Genomic DNA, 15441 nt, shown 5'->3' on the forward strand with positions numbered 1-15441 from the left:
AACTTCCAAGACTGATGTCTCAAGTTCAGAGGCAAAACTTATGTATGCTATCATCACTGGGAAAAGGTTTTCACTTCCTCACACTGTTATGTTCCACATGTATAGAGCTGTGATGAAGGACAGATGACAACTTTCTTATCTAGGTCTTGTGATGAAGTTATTCAGATATCTGAACATTCAGCCTCCGCAAATTCTTTGTGCTCAATCGTGCGATCATATGGTGGTAGGACTGAAAATGGTGACCAAGATGCATCTGAAGGAACTAAGCAAGGAATTGGAGAAATTTAAGGAGAAGACTCCGGTCAAATCTCATCAATTCTCTTCAGCAGGAAAAAGGAAAGGGAAGGAGCCCATGGATGCTCCATCTAAGAGAAGAAGACCTCTCCTCGTTGAGGATGAAGATGATGAGGATAACATCACCATTTCTGCAATAGCTTTGAAGAATCTCAGTCGATCTGTTCCAGAGAAAGAGTCAGAACAACAAACAGAAGAAAGAGCAGAGAAAGAAGCAGAGGAAAAAGAATCGGAGGAAAGAGAAGAAGAAGGAGAAAGAGATGCTGAGAAAGAGAGAGTTGAAAAAGAAGAAGAAGAGAAAAGAGTTCAAGAAGAAGGAGAAAATGAGGAGCACTCTCCACCTGAAGGCATGAACACAAGGGGAAACCAAGAGAAAAGAGGAATGTCCTCAAATCCTGCAATCAGTGAGGGAATCAGTCGTTCCCCAGCAGATCCAGAGGAAGTCTTTGCCTCTCAGTTTCCTAAGGAAGGTCATGAGGTTTCTTCACCAATTATGCGTGATTATGCTGATCTACCATCGTCTGCATTTACTTCATCAGATCGTGCTAATGCCAGTACGCAGACCGACAATTCAGTAGACTTTCGCAGAGTGATGGATATTCTCTTGGAGATGCAAGGTCAGATATATGCGTTGGGATGTGAAGTTCAGAACTTGCAGAATGCAAGACAAGTCTCTTCAGGTTCATTAAATGATCAAATCCAAGCCCTTTCTCTTCAAATTCAGGCTAATGCTAAGGGTGAGGATGTTGCTCACCAAGGAAGACTTTAAAAGGCTGGAAGGCATCGTTGCCGATGGGAGATTTTCAGCTTGTTCGTGTTCCCAAGAATCCTTGACTTCATTTTCATCTCAATCTTTTTTATGCTGACAAAAAGGGGGAGAGTTGCGAGACTTGAAAAACTTTGAACTTGAACTTAAATTTGTCGAACTTTTGGCTTGTTTGTTTTGTGGTTTGTTCTGACTTGTCTTGTGTGTCTGGATGTGGACTAAATTTGGGATTTGGATTTGATTGCTTAACTACTATTGATATCTTATGGATGGCTTTATTGCATACTGGACTAACCTATTTTCTGTGGTTGCAGACGCTAGTGTTATTCATTTAGCCATTTATCTATACGATATGCATATGTGTTTGAGAAATATTTTGCAGGTCAAAGTTTTACAAATCTGCAGGAAAGTTTTGTCACCATAAAAAATGGGGAGATTGTTGGAAAAATCATCTTAAAGTGTTTTGAAGTTGACAAAACGTTTCCATCGGGGCCTAGTCCGAAGGCTTGCGACTCGCTATTTAAAGTCCGAAGACCTCCGGACAGCCGTACTCAAGACTCAAAGTCTATCCTCATTGACAGCTTTCTAATCCGTTGAAGAAAGGCTATCCAGATCTGGTTGTTTCATTAAGGATGTAGCCTTATCGACTGGAGAAGATCTCTTGGCTGGATATGACATAACGGAATCCTTATTTGATCATAATTGATTTGAAGATTAAGGATTCGATGATTGGCAAAGTATACTTGGAAGGTTCTACTTATGGAAACCGAGATCCTGATTGTATGGGCGAATATGATTGATGGACTATCGACATATTCCTTTAATAGCTCGAATGATCTTCTTAATTGATTCCGTCCAACGAGTAGATTGGAGGAATTCCTTTGGTAAGTGCCAACGGGTATGATGGCATGAAGGAGTATATAAGGAAGACGTTCTAGTTGTTCAAGGAGGTGCACGAGAGAAGAATTCCAAAGTCTGAAGCTCCTTGTTCTTAGTCAATTCATTTGTTGAGCAAAATCGTGTAAACAAAAGAGAGTCTATATTCGTGAGAAATCTTGAGGAAGTGTGATAGAACATCTACACCGTGGAATCAAGAAAAACTGTGCTGTAACTTCTCTTTGTTCATAGTGAAATCCAGCCGGTGGGCTGTCAGTGCGGAAGAGTGGACGTAGGCTTGGAATAAGCCGAACCACTATAAATCTTGTGTTCATTTCTCTCTTCCCTAATCTTTACTTTGCTTTGATCGTATTTTCTTTCTATCGTTTGCCTAGAATCGCTTCCGTATCTCGAGAAATTGTTTGTGCACCTATTCACCCCCTCTAGGTGCTTATACTAGCTATCTCAAAGATCTGAGTGCAAAACGTCGCACTTGTACATTGTCTTAAAATCATATCCGATATAAATTATAAAGTTGTTCAAGAAGATATTCTAGCCTTTTAAAAAACAGCAACAAAAAAAAGATCCTATATTATTCGACATGTCGGTATTTTAAAAGGTTACGTTGGACAATGTAATTCACAAAGTCCATAACCAAGTGAAAAAGGTGAACGAAAACAAAAAGTCTGCAGCAAACAGTCCGAAATTAGTAGAACAAGCTTGAGATGATGCAGTGTAAATCAGTAGATCAAGCTTTCATTGATTTTCAAGAATCTAATACCATTTAATTGGACAGTAAGCATCAAAATTAATCCTCATCTTAATGATAAACTAAATGACCGCAGCCTTAGTATAATTCTCACTCGAAGTTATTTTGTAGCTTGGAGAAAGCGACGAATATATGGAGCTCTTTGACCAAACCTCAAATCTTGAGGGTGAGGGTCATGTCATGTTTCTCAGTAACAATGTCGGTTAAAATCCTAAACTCTCATCAAACATGGGTTCGAAAGCATTCTTCACCGCGACAATCAGGACACGATGTCGGAAACTCATGCTTAGCAACTGCAATTCCACCGACCCGTTACGCATCTCTCTTTGAAGTTTCTAGTACTCTCGTCGCGCACCCTCGTGCTACGGAATCTTGTGGTGTGTCAGTCATAAAGTATCAACAAGAGCGTCGATGAATGACTAGCTAATGTTTTGGGATTCAAAAAGATCAATATTGACACCGAGAGGCATAACAATTAGTTCATATCCGCAAGATACTGACATTATCATGGTAATAACACAATTCTCTTGACAAGATTTGGGAGGGAGATAATTTGTTCTAGTCACACCTATAACCATAAAAATGTACCTTGCATTGCTTCTTGGACATCAGCTTTTTATGACTGGAAGTTCACCAACTTACCACACATGAGGGCCTGCCAAAACCCCTGCCCTGAAGAGGAAATCATAAAGATTTGCTCCCATTATCTTGACTAGTTACTTCACGTGAAACTCGAACTCATGAGCAGAGAAGTCGCGGAATCTATATGAAAGGAACTCGACAACTTCATCTACAAGCAAACTTGCCCGATCTAGTGAGACATACTGATAAATGCACAATTTTGGTCCTGTTCATGCAACTAAAACATGAAAAGGGAGTGAACAAAGCACCTCTGGGGCATTCTGAAATAGCTAGTGTTTGCATGTAAAGCAGCTGACATTCAATAGGTAGCCATGCTAAATTTATCCAATTTTGGCTCATCGGCAAATTGGGCGATGAATGCGGGGTCGAGGCTGTTGTACGGTGTAAATTCTTTGAGCCTCTCAAAGTATGATATTTGCTTTGTGCCAAGCTCAATAGGCAGTCTGAAAATGTGCTCGGCATTTTCCCATACCCTACAATAGCAAGGAACCTATTTAATAACCCAAATAATACCTTAAAACAAAGTACTAAAGCAATGGGTATGATGAAAATTCATGATGCCAACGCAGCATTCTTAATCTTATCTCTCTAAAGCAACTGAGAGAAATTGCACAAAGCCTTTTACAAACAAAAGTTATTTGGTTATTCATTCCTGGGTAGGAGATTTATTTTCGATTTTTGAAGGGGTCCCCCGCTTTTGCATCATTAGTTTTTCCACCAGCTTTCATAGAACCGTGGGCTAAAGACATTAATTAGTACAAAAGAGATACAAGACAACACATGCAAAAGGTTAAAACAGCACGATGCACGGTCTTAGCTACATATAGGAATCATGCAATGCTTCTCTAACCAAAACTCAAACACATGTAGATGTTATTTTACAAGGTGAATGCTAATATAATCATGAAAAAGCAACTAACAAATCCAAATAGACTTCACATTACAAAGTTGATCGAACTATCGAGGTGTACAGAATTTTTCCTCCTTTTGTCACTTTGCTGGAAGTACTGAATCACAGAATTCAATTGTTGTAGGCGCGTCATAACAAAGCTTCATTTGTCTGCATTCCTTGGGGCTAGCTATCCCTAAATTGCTCTCAAGAATAGATAACTCTATTTCCCATCTTCCACCCAACGCATTCCCAACATGATACGGATTTCCCCACTGCCCTTCTCTCCCTGGCAACACAAATCAAACCATATTCTCAGTCCGCATGCCACTCGTATGAGCACATATTGTCCCCATTCAGCAGATGGATCTGTATAATGGAATGCGGGGGCTCTTGCCTCAACTCACTTCTCTAATATTTGGAGACAGCTGAAAGTCATAGAGTTATGTTCCAATATTTTGATCCCAAAAATAGGTTTTGCCCCTATTAAAATTTTCCAAAAGATACCAATATTTTCAATTCTTTCCTGTAAAGGAAAGTAAGGGTGAAAATTGCATAGATCTTATTCATCAAGGTTTATGACATATAGATGAATTCATGCTCACCACGCCCATTAACGTCGTTTTTGTACTTACGGAACTCCACACTCATAGCTGCAGCTAATCTTAAACTTGCCACAAGGACTTACAAGCTCTTGACTATGGAAGGTGCAACACTAAACCTTAAACAACCACATTCTAATTGGTTCCAATTAGGAAAAACTTCTCATCATAGAAAATAATCACTTCCACTCTCTTCCTCACAGCAAATCAACAATAACGTTAAAACGTTCATACCAGGAGTCATGATGACAAATACTTAGGCGGGAATGGCCAAGGACGTGACCTACTTCATAGGAGCCACAATGGCTAGTGAAGAACTATCCCCCTCAGCCTCCTAATAAGCTCTACGACTCCGGCTGGACCAAGAAGTTGAAGCAGCCACCAAGACTCCGTACCTAAAAAACATTAGTTTACTTTGCGACGGCAGCCCCATCCATGCGCGCAATGCACCGCATGCATAGTAGCCAGAGCACGGCACACCGAAGAATCCAAGCTCCAGTCCACGACTTCGACCGCTCACCTAGAGCGTTAACTGCAGATGTCACCGAACAATGAATCTGACATGTGAGAGAGATGGAAGAATTAGAGGCCATGGACGTGTAGCCCGATTTACATGTGCATCGAAAAGAAAACACTCTTGTTGATGTTCCAACTATTGGAAATGGCGAAATACTACTCAAATAGAGTGGGGGGATAAAGGAGCAACAGGCTCAGCAGTGTTCTCTCTCTTTCTGCCACAATAGATTAGAGAGAGAGAGAGAGAGGAGCCATCGATGAGGCTTCGGAGGTGACAGGAGAGGCGAAGGGGGCTAAGGACCCAACAACTACGATCGAGCAGGGGTCTTGAGGGAGGTGACGTGCCAGAGGCAGATCTAGGCAGCAGCTGTGACCGGCAGGGGCTTTGGGAAGGGCGAGGCAGAGGTTGAGGCGATTGGGCATGTCGGAAAAAGAGAGAAGGTGTCTTCGTTGAATAGAAAGCAAAAAAATGTTTGAAAATTGAAAATATGAGATAGGTTTTTGAGTGGCAAGAGCATTAATTATTGCTTTTACTGAGGCTCTTTTCAATCGGCAGCCAGAGGAGAGAAAAAAAATCCTCTGACTTTAGACTTCTCTATTTTTTGACTGGTCTAAGTCAAAAGACACGTATCAAACCTGTTAGTGGAGACACCTTAGCTTGCATGCGCGCCATGTAGGACCATGACGTGGTGATTGCCAACCACTGAATATTTTCTCGTGAAGACGGTGGTAATAGATTAAAGTGCACTTGAAGAAGAGGTTCAAGATGACCCTATTATCAATGAGGAGGCAGTTCAAGAGAAACACAATGATTCGGAGTAGACTAACGACCCTGAAGTACCTATCTTAAGGGGTATACACATGTGAGAAAGTCAAAGATAATTAAAGAGAACCAGAGACCTATGATGAGGCAAATAAAGACATATCTCACATGTAATGGGAGTGTACTATGAAAGACTATATGGGCTCATTACTTCCGAACAAAACTTTGGAGTTGACCAAGTTGTTCATAGGTAAAAAAGCTTCGTTAAACAAGTGGGTGTACAGGATTAAGAATGAAGTAAATGGTAATATCAAGTACAAGGCAAGACTTGTGATCGAGGGCTTCTCTAAAAAAGAATTGATCGACTACTCCGAGATATTTTTACCAATAGTGAAAATGACATCAATCGGAGTTCTGCTAAGTATAGTTGTAGTGGAAGATCTTCATCTTGAACAGTTAAACATGAAAACGACATTTTTACACGGTAACCTAGATGAAAAATTACACATGGCACAACCTAAAGGTTTTGAAGTCAAAGGTAATAAACACATGGTATGTCGCTTGAAGAAAGGCTTGTATGGCTTGAAACAAGTTTCGCGGCAATGGTATCTAAAATTTGATGGTTTCATGGAAGAAAATGGATTTGCACACTATGAGGCAAATCATTGTGTTTACTTTTGCAAGTCATACAATGGCGATATCGTGCATCTCCCTTTCCATGTGGATGATATGCTGGTGGCTAGCTCTAATATGAAGAGAATCACAAAAGTGAAGAAGATGTTAACATTGCAGTTTGCTATGAAAGACTTGGAAGATGTCAAGAATATTTTAGGCATAAAAATTATTAGGGACAGGAAAAATAAGAAATTATGATTTTCACAGGAAGACTATGTGAACAGGATGCTAAAGAGATTCAACATGGAAAAGGTAAAATTGGTTGCGACTTCTCTAGCGAGTCACTTCAAGCTTTTCGAGGATATGTGTCTAAGTACTTAGACTTTGAAAATTAGATAACAGTAGTTCCATATGCATCAACGATGGGAAGTTTGAGGTATGCCATGGTGAGCACGAAACTAAACATTGCACAGGTAATGGGAGTTGTGAGTCGATATATGCAGAACTTAAGTAGAGAGTATTGGAATGCAGTAAAATGGATATTGGAATATCCAGCAGGTACATCAAATTATTATTTTTGTTAGGGTGGTACATCTTTAAAGTTGTAAGGTTATGTGGATGCATATCACTTGAGTGATCGAGATAGTGGTAAGAGTATTACTAAATATATCTTTACAATTGCAGGTATAGTAATAAGTTGGATATCTCAACTACATAAAGTAGTGGCTCTATCGACAACGAAAGCGGAATATGTGGAGATCACGGAAGCCTCTAGGTAAATTATGTGGTTATAAGATTACATGGAGATGTTACATTGAAAGTAGCTAATGAGTATACTATAGAGTGATAGTCAAAATGCAATGCACTTAGCAAAGAATGTAACACTCAAGGACTAGATACATCAAGAAGTATTATCATTTCATCGGGTTAGCATTGAAAGATAATGAGTTAGAGCTATAGAAAATTGATAGCTCGAAAAATCCAACTGACATGTTTACTGAGGTAGTAGATAGAGAAAAGTATATTTTCTGTACTACTAACATTAGTATTATTTCATGATGATTGATGAAGAGTATCGTAGAGACGCAAGTTTTCTAGTTACTAGCTTTGAAGAAAATGGATGCAAAGTTGTTTGGTACACTAGGGTATTTGTCTTCAAGTGGGAAATTGTTGGTAGATGAGGCCAAATCTTTTTTAGGTGGGTTTTTATTTATTTATTGTCTTTTCTATTAATTTTGCTTTTTGGGTTAAAACCTACACTTGTATATCAGTAAAAGTTAGATGCTAGCCGTCAAGACGCTGAAAAAAGAAAATAGAAAGTAAAGAAAAGAAGAAAAAAAAAGTGAGTTTTCTTTTTATGAGAGTTCTCGATCTTTTTATACTATAATCGTGAAAAAATAACATCGTTATATTTTAACTTTCTTCAAAATCTCATGAAATCGTAGAGTACCTCTGCGCGGAAATGTATCCCAAGTTTGGGTGAATTTTAATAATAAATTTTCTAGTGTGTTCTTCTAATTATGTTCATTATTATTATATTTTGCTGAGTGAATTTTTTTTTTTTTTTTATGACTGAGGATCTGTGGCCTCCGTTGGGCTTGCGTCCCAGGGTACCGTTGAGCGTTCGCCCCAATAGTCATGTCAATACCTCGAGGGGGATTGACCCAATATCCCACTATCAGAGCCTCCCACTTAAATTGCGATAACAACCACATAGTTCAAACATATGACCTCCGGGATGAGGATGCCAAACTCTTGCCAACGTGGCTACCCACAGGTGGGTTTGTCTGAACAGATTGTTCGTGTATGTTATTTTTGTAGAATCGACGTGTGATTCCTAACATAACTCGTGTCATAACGAAGGAAAACCAATGTCTAGCAATTGACAAATTCATCCTTCTCCATGTAACTGTAAGGGCAATAACCCAAGCGGGTCTCTGGATTAACAAAATTTATTTATTTTTCTCCATGTAATTAGTGAGGATAATAACCAAAGTCGGCCCACACACACAATAATCATTAATCGCCCCCATTCCCAAAATGACCCCACGTTTCTCATGAATACCTCCGAATCTCGTTCCCACGGTCTATATCGGAAACATGATCGAATCATCTTTCGTACTTTAATAATACACCCAATTTCTTTTCATCGTTGTTGCGTTTCGCTTTACCAAAGGCATAAGAAAGGAGTTGCTTGCCCCTAAGCTTTACGTGTAACAGAAGAAACTCATTCCATTCCCACATTCTTTCTTCTTCTTCTTCCTCCACATTTCACTGGAAAGAGAACACACGCCATGGCTGTCGTGTGGAACAAGCACTTGGTTCTTGGGTTAGTCCTAGGGTTTTGTCTGGTCTTTTCTCTGGGTGAACTCGAGCGGTTCGTAGAGTCGCCGAAAGCGGATGGGTCTCTCGCGTTCTTGGTCGTCGGAGACTGGGGAAGAAGAGGCAACTACAACCAAACTGAAGTTGCTCGCCAGGTCACGCTTCTGTCTTTCTCTCTTCCTCCTTTTTTCTGACTTTCTCTATGCTAGGCGTGTCATCTAGCCCTCTTTGAACAAGATCATAACCAGCGTCCACATAAAACGCCTGATTAATCTTTTTTTTTTTTTTTTTTTTATACCAAACGCCATCGTTAATCACAAGAAAGACTGACTCCGAGCGGGATCGTCACAAGAAAGTGCTTTCTACCTACGGCCACAAGAAGAAGAGGAACATCTTGAGTTCAGACTTCCGTGTCGCTAAAATTTGTTTATTATTATTTTTTTCCGCCAAAAGAAGAAGAGGAACGTCTTGAGTTCGGACCTTCGTGTCGCTAAAATTTGTTTATTATTATTATTATTTTGGGTCGGTCGCTAAAACTTGTTTGGAAACTATAGAATAGCGTGCTTTTGTTATTAAATGATTTTCCTTTATTATAATCAAGTGTTGACGATTAACGTTAATAAGATGATAATGTTAGGAAAACAGACAGCACGTTGTCAGTCATTGTCAACTTGATTAAGACCTTGGTGGGGATTCGCTAATATGGCCATATTCCACAGCGTCTGAACAGTTTCCATCCAATGATTGTTAAACATGTGGCACGTTATGTAGTAGAATCACATTCTCGAGAGGGCATCATTCCCTTGGATATTCGATGTGCTCTCTCTCCTCTTCACGTCGGTGCGTGGGAAACCACGCCCCAACGCGGGGGGGACAAAGTAACATTTTCACTCGAGTTCGCCACTCGAGTTCACCTTTGGTCAAAAGAAAAAAAAAACTAGGATATAATTGACTAAATAAAAATAAACGGTACCGTTAACCGTGTCATATAAAACAGTCGGCATTCATATAAGTGATTTTCAACTAAAATTGATAAAATAGACTCAATTGACAGTACATCCAAAGATTTAAAACTTAATTGATAATATTAAAATATTTAGAATTGAATTGATAAAATTATAATGAATTTATGATTTTTTAAATAAATTTCCCCACACCATATGTTTATCTTTTTGTTTGATCTGGCCACCATACCTTTTTCCTCAAATAATGTCTAACCTGCTCCGCATGGATATGAAAAAGTCATCATTCTTTTTGGGCAGTACATTCTTTGAACGGTAATGAGCTTATCAATATCTCATATTTTGCCTATATTATATATATAGATGGGAATAATTGGAGAGAAGCTAGACATCAACTTCGTGGTCTCGACGGGCGACAACTTCTACGAAGATGGCCTCACGGGCGTGGACGATCCGGCTTTCAAAGAGTCCTTCGTCAACATCTATACCCATTCCGGACTGCAGAAGCAGTGGTACAACGGTAAGTATTCCCCCAAAACCCTACAAAAAATAAATGGGCGAAATCACAACGTAGCTATGAAATATTGAAAAATAGTATATGACAAGGGGTCTTCTCTTTTTTGACGATTTCTATTGCGGTCGTTTCTACAGTCTTGGGGAATCATGACTACAGGGGAAACGTGGAGGCACAGCTGAGCCCGATCCTTAAGAAAGTGGACAGCAGATGGCTTTGCTTGCGATCCTTCGTCGTCAATGCCGGTAAAGCAACATGATAGAACCCACCCCTTTGTGCCCCTAAACTTTAGGACAAAGTCAAGTAAAAGAATTTCGTGACCAAATTGATGTGCTAATAGAATCTAATGTGTTTCTTGTTCATCGTGTTTCGGTTTTTTCGACAGAGATTGTGGAGCTGTTCTTCGTGGACACGACTCCTTTTGTGGACGAGTACTTCAGGGAGCCAAAAGCCTATGACTGGAGTGGTGTGCTGCCCAGAAAGCCTTACCTCTCCAATCTCCTCAAGGTACTCACCCTAATCTCGTGCGCTCATGAAGTATTCTTGGTAAACATGCATTGGACATTATAAGTATGTAAGTTCTCTTTTGAAAATGCCATGGACCGAAACGCAGAATGTTTCCGGCAAAACCCTAGTCCGTGTACTTGTTTGCAACCCCCCCTCGTGGCCTTTGACGTGGTCGTAATACAAAAGACAAAGAACTCACTAAGATTGACAATTAAGCAATTCTTAATTACTGCGAATCAGACTGAGCATCTTAATTTGCATCTTGCTTGTGGGACGAAGAACTAATCTCTTAGACTGCTGTGCCAGGATGTGGATTTGGCTCTAAAAGAGTCGAGAGCGAAATGGAAGATCGTCATAGGTCACCACCCCATCAAAAGTGCTGGAGAGCACGGCAGCACAGCTGAGCTAATCGCTCAGCTTCTTCCTATCATTCAGGTCCGTTCAACTAGATATATCTTTCAACCAAAAGAAAATCTAGATATATTAATTGTATATATCGGTTGATCAGTCAATTTAATCACACCTTTTTCATTTGCATTTTATGTGTCATTCAGGCAAACAGCGTTGATCTCTACATAAACGGCCATGACCACTGCTTGCAACGCATCAGCACTTCCGATAGGTAGTTGTTTTTTTAATGAGTGTGTGATGAAGGATCGTGACTAGTCATCACTGTTGATCTCTCGATATCCTAGAAAGAAATAATGTCATTACCCTTTTTAATACTTTCTTTCTTTTCAAGTGCAGTCCTATTCAGTTCTTGACTAGTGGAGGCGGATCCAAGGCGTGGAGGGGTTACGTGAGCTGGCCAAATCCAGAAGAGCTCAAGTTCTACTACGATGGTCAAGGATTTATGACTCTGCAAGTCACAGAGGCCCATATCGACGTCGTTTTCTACGACATTGAAGGCCACGTTCGTCACCATTGGAGCGTTTGATCGCCCATTTGTCACCATCATATGAGCAACCGACACTTGAAAAGTTATGATTGATCATGTAATGCCAAATTTCTACTGAGAGACTAATGTAAGAGTTTGTCATGTTGTATAAGTAGGTACGTACGTATGCCTAGCCTAATGCAAGAATTATATCAATGAGACTATTACGTTTGGAGTTACAAATATATATATATATATATTATTGTCATTTGGTGGCATTTCATTGCTACGAATTTGATCTTAGGGCATATCAAGAATGAATATTAATGTTAATCAAGACTAGGACTGAAACTTCAATATGTCCTTTCAAGAATGAGAGGGACGGGGTATTGGATCTACAGATATAGTTTTCAAGATACGAATTCAGCCACGATTAGATGCAAGAGGGGGCCGATCCATATGGCTGTTGCCTTGTTTAATTGTCTAAAAGTACAATTAATTATCGTCACTTAGTGCAAAAGTTTTGACGCGAATTTGTTTTGTTATTATCATTAAATATCCCAGTAATTAATGATTGATGTAACATAATTAACGTGTCACAACATACGAGTATAGTCATTAAGAATGATAATTCATTTTTCAACATTGTTGTCTTATAAAAGCTGTCACTCGACCAAGTAGAAAACCTTTCGACAAACGCTCCACCAAGGAGCTCATCTTTTGTCTTCGTTTTTCCTTATGTATTTCATCTTCAAGCACTTTCCTTTTCATGTCAATTTTCAATTCCAGTGATGTAATTCGTTTTACTGCTTGTCCATCTCGATATTCTTTAATGTCCTCGCAGTTTACGACTCAATCACATTAAAGATGATTATCGCTCCATCCAAGCCCATTTCGATCACTTTGTGCTTGATTGTGAAATTGCAAAGCAATTCCAATCCATCTTCACCATATGAAATTCCGAAAGAAAATTATCCAAAGAGTTTTAAACTTATTATCCAGCAATCAACTCAATCATAAACTTTTTGACAGTTTACCAATATAGTTATTCCAGCTAAACTTGGCTAAAAATTGCTAAAGTGGACGCTGGCTATTCTACATAATATGGTTGGTTCTAATATTGACAGTTTTTGTAAATTTTTATTAATTTTTTTCTTCTTTTTTTTTCCTATTACTGCAAGGGCTGGTGAAGGCTTGTAGTCTTTTGCCCCATGGTCGACAAGGGTCGCCGAGGCCTCAGCAGTGGCCAATGAGACCACTAGCCTTATCAGTGCAATAAATAAAAGAAAAGAAATTAAATTACAATATGTTAAATAAACAAAATTGAAAATTTTAAAAACCGCAAAACTTGTCCGTGCAAGCAACGCTCATGGAACTTAGGATGATCTAGCCAAAATTGGTTATAGGGACTAATTGGCAAATTATAAAAATAAAATAAAAAAAAAAAAAAAATTAGGACTAGATTGACATGATCGAAAATTTTATGACTAAATTGACCGCCTTATAATAGATTTACCATTTTTTGGACAATTTTCCAGAAGTTTTCGTCAATATCTCTTTTGGCACATCCACAAATTGATTTTGCCCAACACGATGCAAGTGTTTTTTTTTTCAGTTATTATCCCTAAAAAATGACCGAAATAAGGAAAATGCTATATTTTCGATTACATCGATTTGCATACGCTGTGTTAGTTGGCAGAAGTATAATTCAGAAGTCAAAATTAAGGAAAAATTCAAAAAAATTCCATTCCAGCCCCTGTACGGGTCGTCAAACTCGAAGTATCCCTGGTCCTCGTTATTATCCCGAATCACTTCTTGAACTTGAGAAATGTGTACCAATTTCCAAAAGTGCTTTTTTTTTTTTTTTTGACGAAAAACAGAGGACCGTAGATTGATATCAACCAAAAGTGCCACCATAGGGCATAATGTCAGTACAAAGCAAATCCAACAAGAGCGGTGGAGGAGAAAAGATCCAATTATGGGCTAGACTTCGGTGTTCATGGGCTGTGCAGCCCAGTGGGCTACTCTATTCGCTTCCCTCTGCGAGAACGGTATGCGTAACCTAGAGAAGCAAGGGATGAGTGCCGCAGCCTTCGAGATGAGAGCGAGCTTCCCATGGCGTCGAGCATGGATTCCGCAGAGCATGGACAAGCACCCAGCAGTCGATTCCACAATGAGTTGCTTCCTTTCCATTTTCTTTTTTGTAGCAAATCGTGTAAGGTGACAAAAGTAAGGGCTTGAGTTTCTACTTGCAATGCCGTAGTTGCTAGAACAGTCTGTGTAGATCCATTGATTAGTTGACTAGAGTGATCACACCAAATAGAAGCCACAGATCCCTCCTTTGATGTGGAAGAAAAGGCTCCATCTATATTAATCTTTATCTCGGCAGGATCCGGAGGCTTCCATAGGTGCTCTGAGGTCAAGAGGTTGGGGGAAGAGCGCATCCACACTTCATGGGATCGACAAGCAGATTGGGCAGATGCAAAAGCTGCCAAAATAACTTGTTGTGGATCAGGAACAGCCCTGCGAAATACAAAAAGGTTTCGGGGATTTCCAGAGGTGCCGAGGATATGTGCCGGGGTTTCCAAATCAGGTATGGCCTTCTTCTTGCATATCAAATCTGCTAACCAAGCATCCATGCGATTTGTATTAAAGTCTCGTTGGATTTAGTTTAACTGCTGAATGAGACCAAATCTTGCGCGTCCATGGGCAATGCGAAAGATATGTTCCGTAGTCTCGGGGTGTGATGATAACAAATCTGGCACGTAGGATCAGTGATTATTTTCCTGCGATAAAGATTGTCCTTTGTTGATAGAGCGTTGTGGCATAAGGACCACATAAAGATGCGTATCTTCGGTGGGGTTTTCATTTGCCAAATCTTGTCCCAAAGCTGTCGGGGTGGGTGGTAGGAGGAGGATGCAATATCTTGTACCTTGACATCTACAAGATCGTAGGGAATGGTAGCCATTCTTGATAGTATAATAACCATTCTGAGATCCTTTCCAAATAAGTCTATCCTCTGTACAATCTGTTCGGATGGGGATTGTCAGAATTTCTTCGACTATTTGATCAGCAAAACTTCTACGCAAAGAGGGGTTCATTCCATTGGTTGCTCTCCAAATTAATAAGATCAGCAACCCTTAGTGGTTCTCCTCTTGGTGCAGACCGCCAATAGGACCATTATTCAGCCACTTATCATCACGGATTGAGATCTGTTTCCCATCTCCAACCGACCATTGTAGATTTTGCATAATTGAATCTCGGCCGGTCGGTAGACTCAACCATCCCCAAGAGGGTCTCGACCCTTTGTTGGCATGCCGAACTCGTGGAGTGATGGTATAGAGCCTTAAAGAGTTGACTCCATAAAGATGACGGGTTTTGTAAGAGACGCCACGCCTTGTTTTCCTAGTAGTGCTCTATTAAAAGTGATAAGATCACGAAAACCAATGCCTCCTAAATCTTTCCTAGCCTTAAGTACATCCCAACGTTTCCAATAGATGCCAGAGTGATGATGATTGTTCTGCCAC

The 15441-nt window shown here is 39.8% G+C and overlaps 1 protein-coding gene across 1 annotated transcript; it reads left to right on the forward strand.

Annotated features, from left to right (window-relative positions):
* The first annotated feature begins 8852 nt into the window (after positions 1–8852).
* Positions 8853–12163, forward strand: LOC104453635 (purple acid phosphatase 3). The gene is made up of 7 exons (XM_010068247.3): positions 8853–9209; positions 10380–10536; positions 10668–10775; positions 10916–11037; positions 11344–11472; positions 11592–11659; positions 11785–12163. Exons 1-7 carry the CDS (start codon positions 9027–9029, stop codon positions 11972–11974), a joined length of 957 nt encoding a protein of 318 aa, XP_010066549.1. The 5' UTR covers positions 8853–9026; the 3' UTR covers positions 11975–12163.
* Positions 12164–15441: the final 3278 nt, after the last annotated feature.

Source organism: Eucalyptus grandis, chromosome 7 (assembly GCF_016545825.1).
Source record: "Eucalyptus grandis isolate ANBG69807.140 chromosome 7, ASM1654582v1, whole genome shotgun sequence".
Classification (NCBI taxonomy): domain Eukaryota; kingdom Viridiplantae; phylum Streptophyta; class Magnoliopsida; order Myrtales; family Myrtaceae; genus Eucalyptus; species Eucalyptus grandis.

Excerpts from the sequence above, each read along its gene's own strand:
- LOC104453635 (XM_010068247.3), top strand. The coding sequence starts at position 9,027 with ATGGCTGTCGTGTGGAACAAGCACTTGGTTCTTGGGTTAGTCCTAGGG. Across the intron at positions 10,537-10,667 it reads GCAGAAGCAGTGGTACAACG|TCTTGGGGAATCATGACTAC; the intron begins GTAAGTATTCCC and ends TCGTTTCTACAG. Across the intron at positions 11,660-11,784 it reads CGCATCAGCACTTCCGATAG|TCCTATTCAGTTCTTGACTA; the intron begins GTAGTTGTTTTT and ends TTTCAAGTGCAG.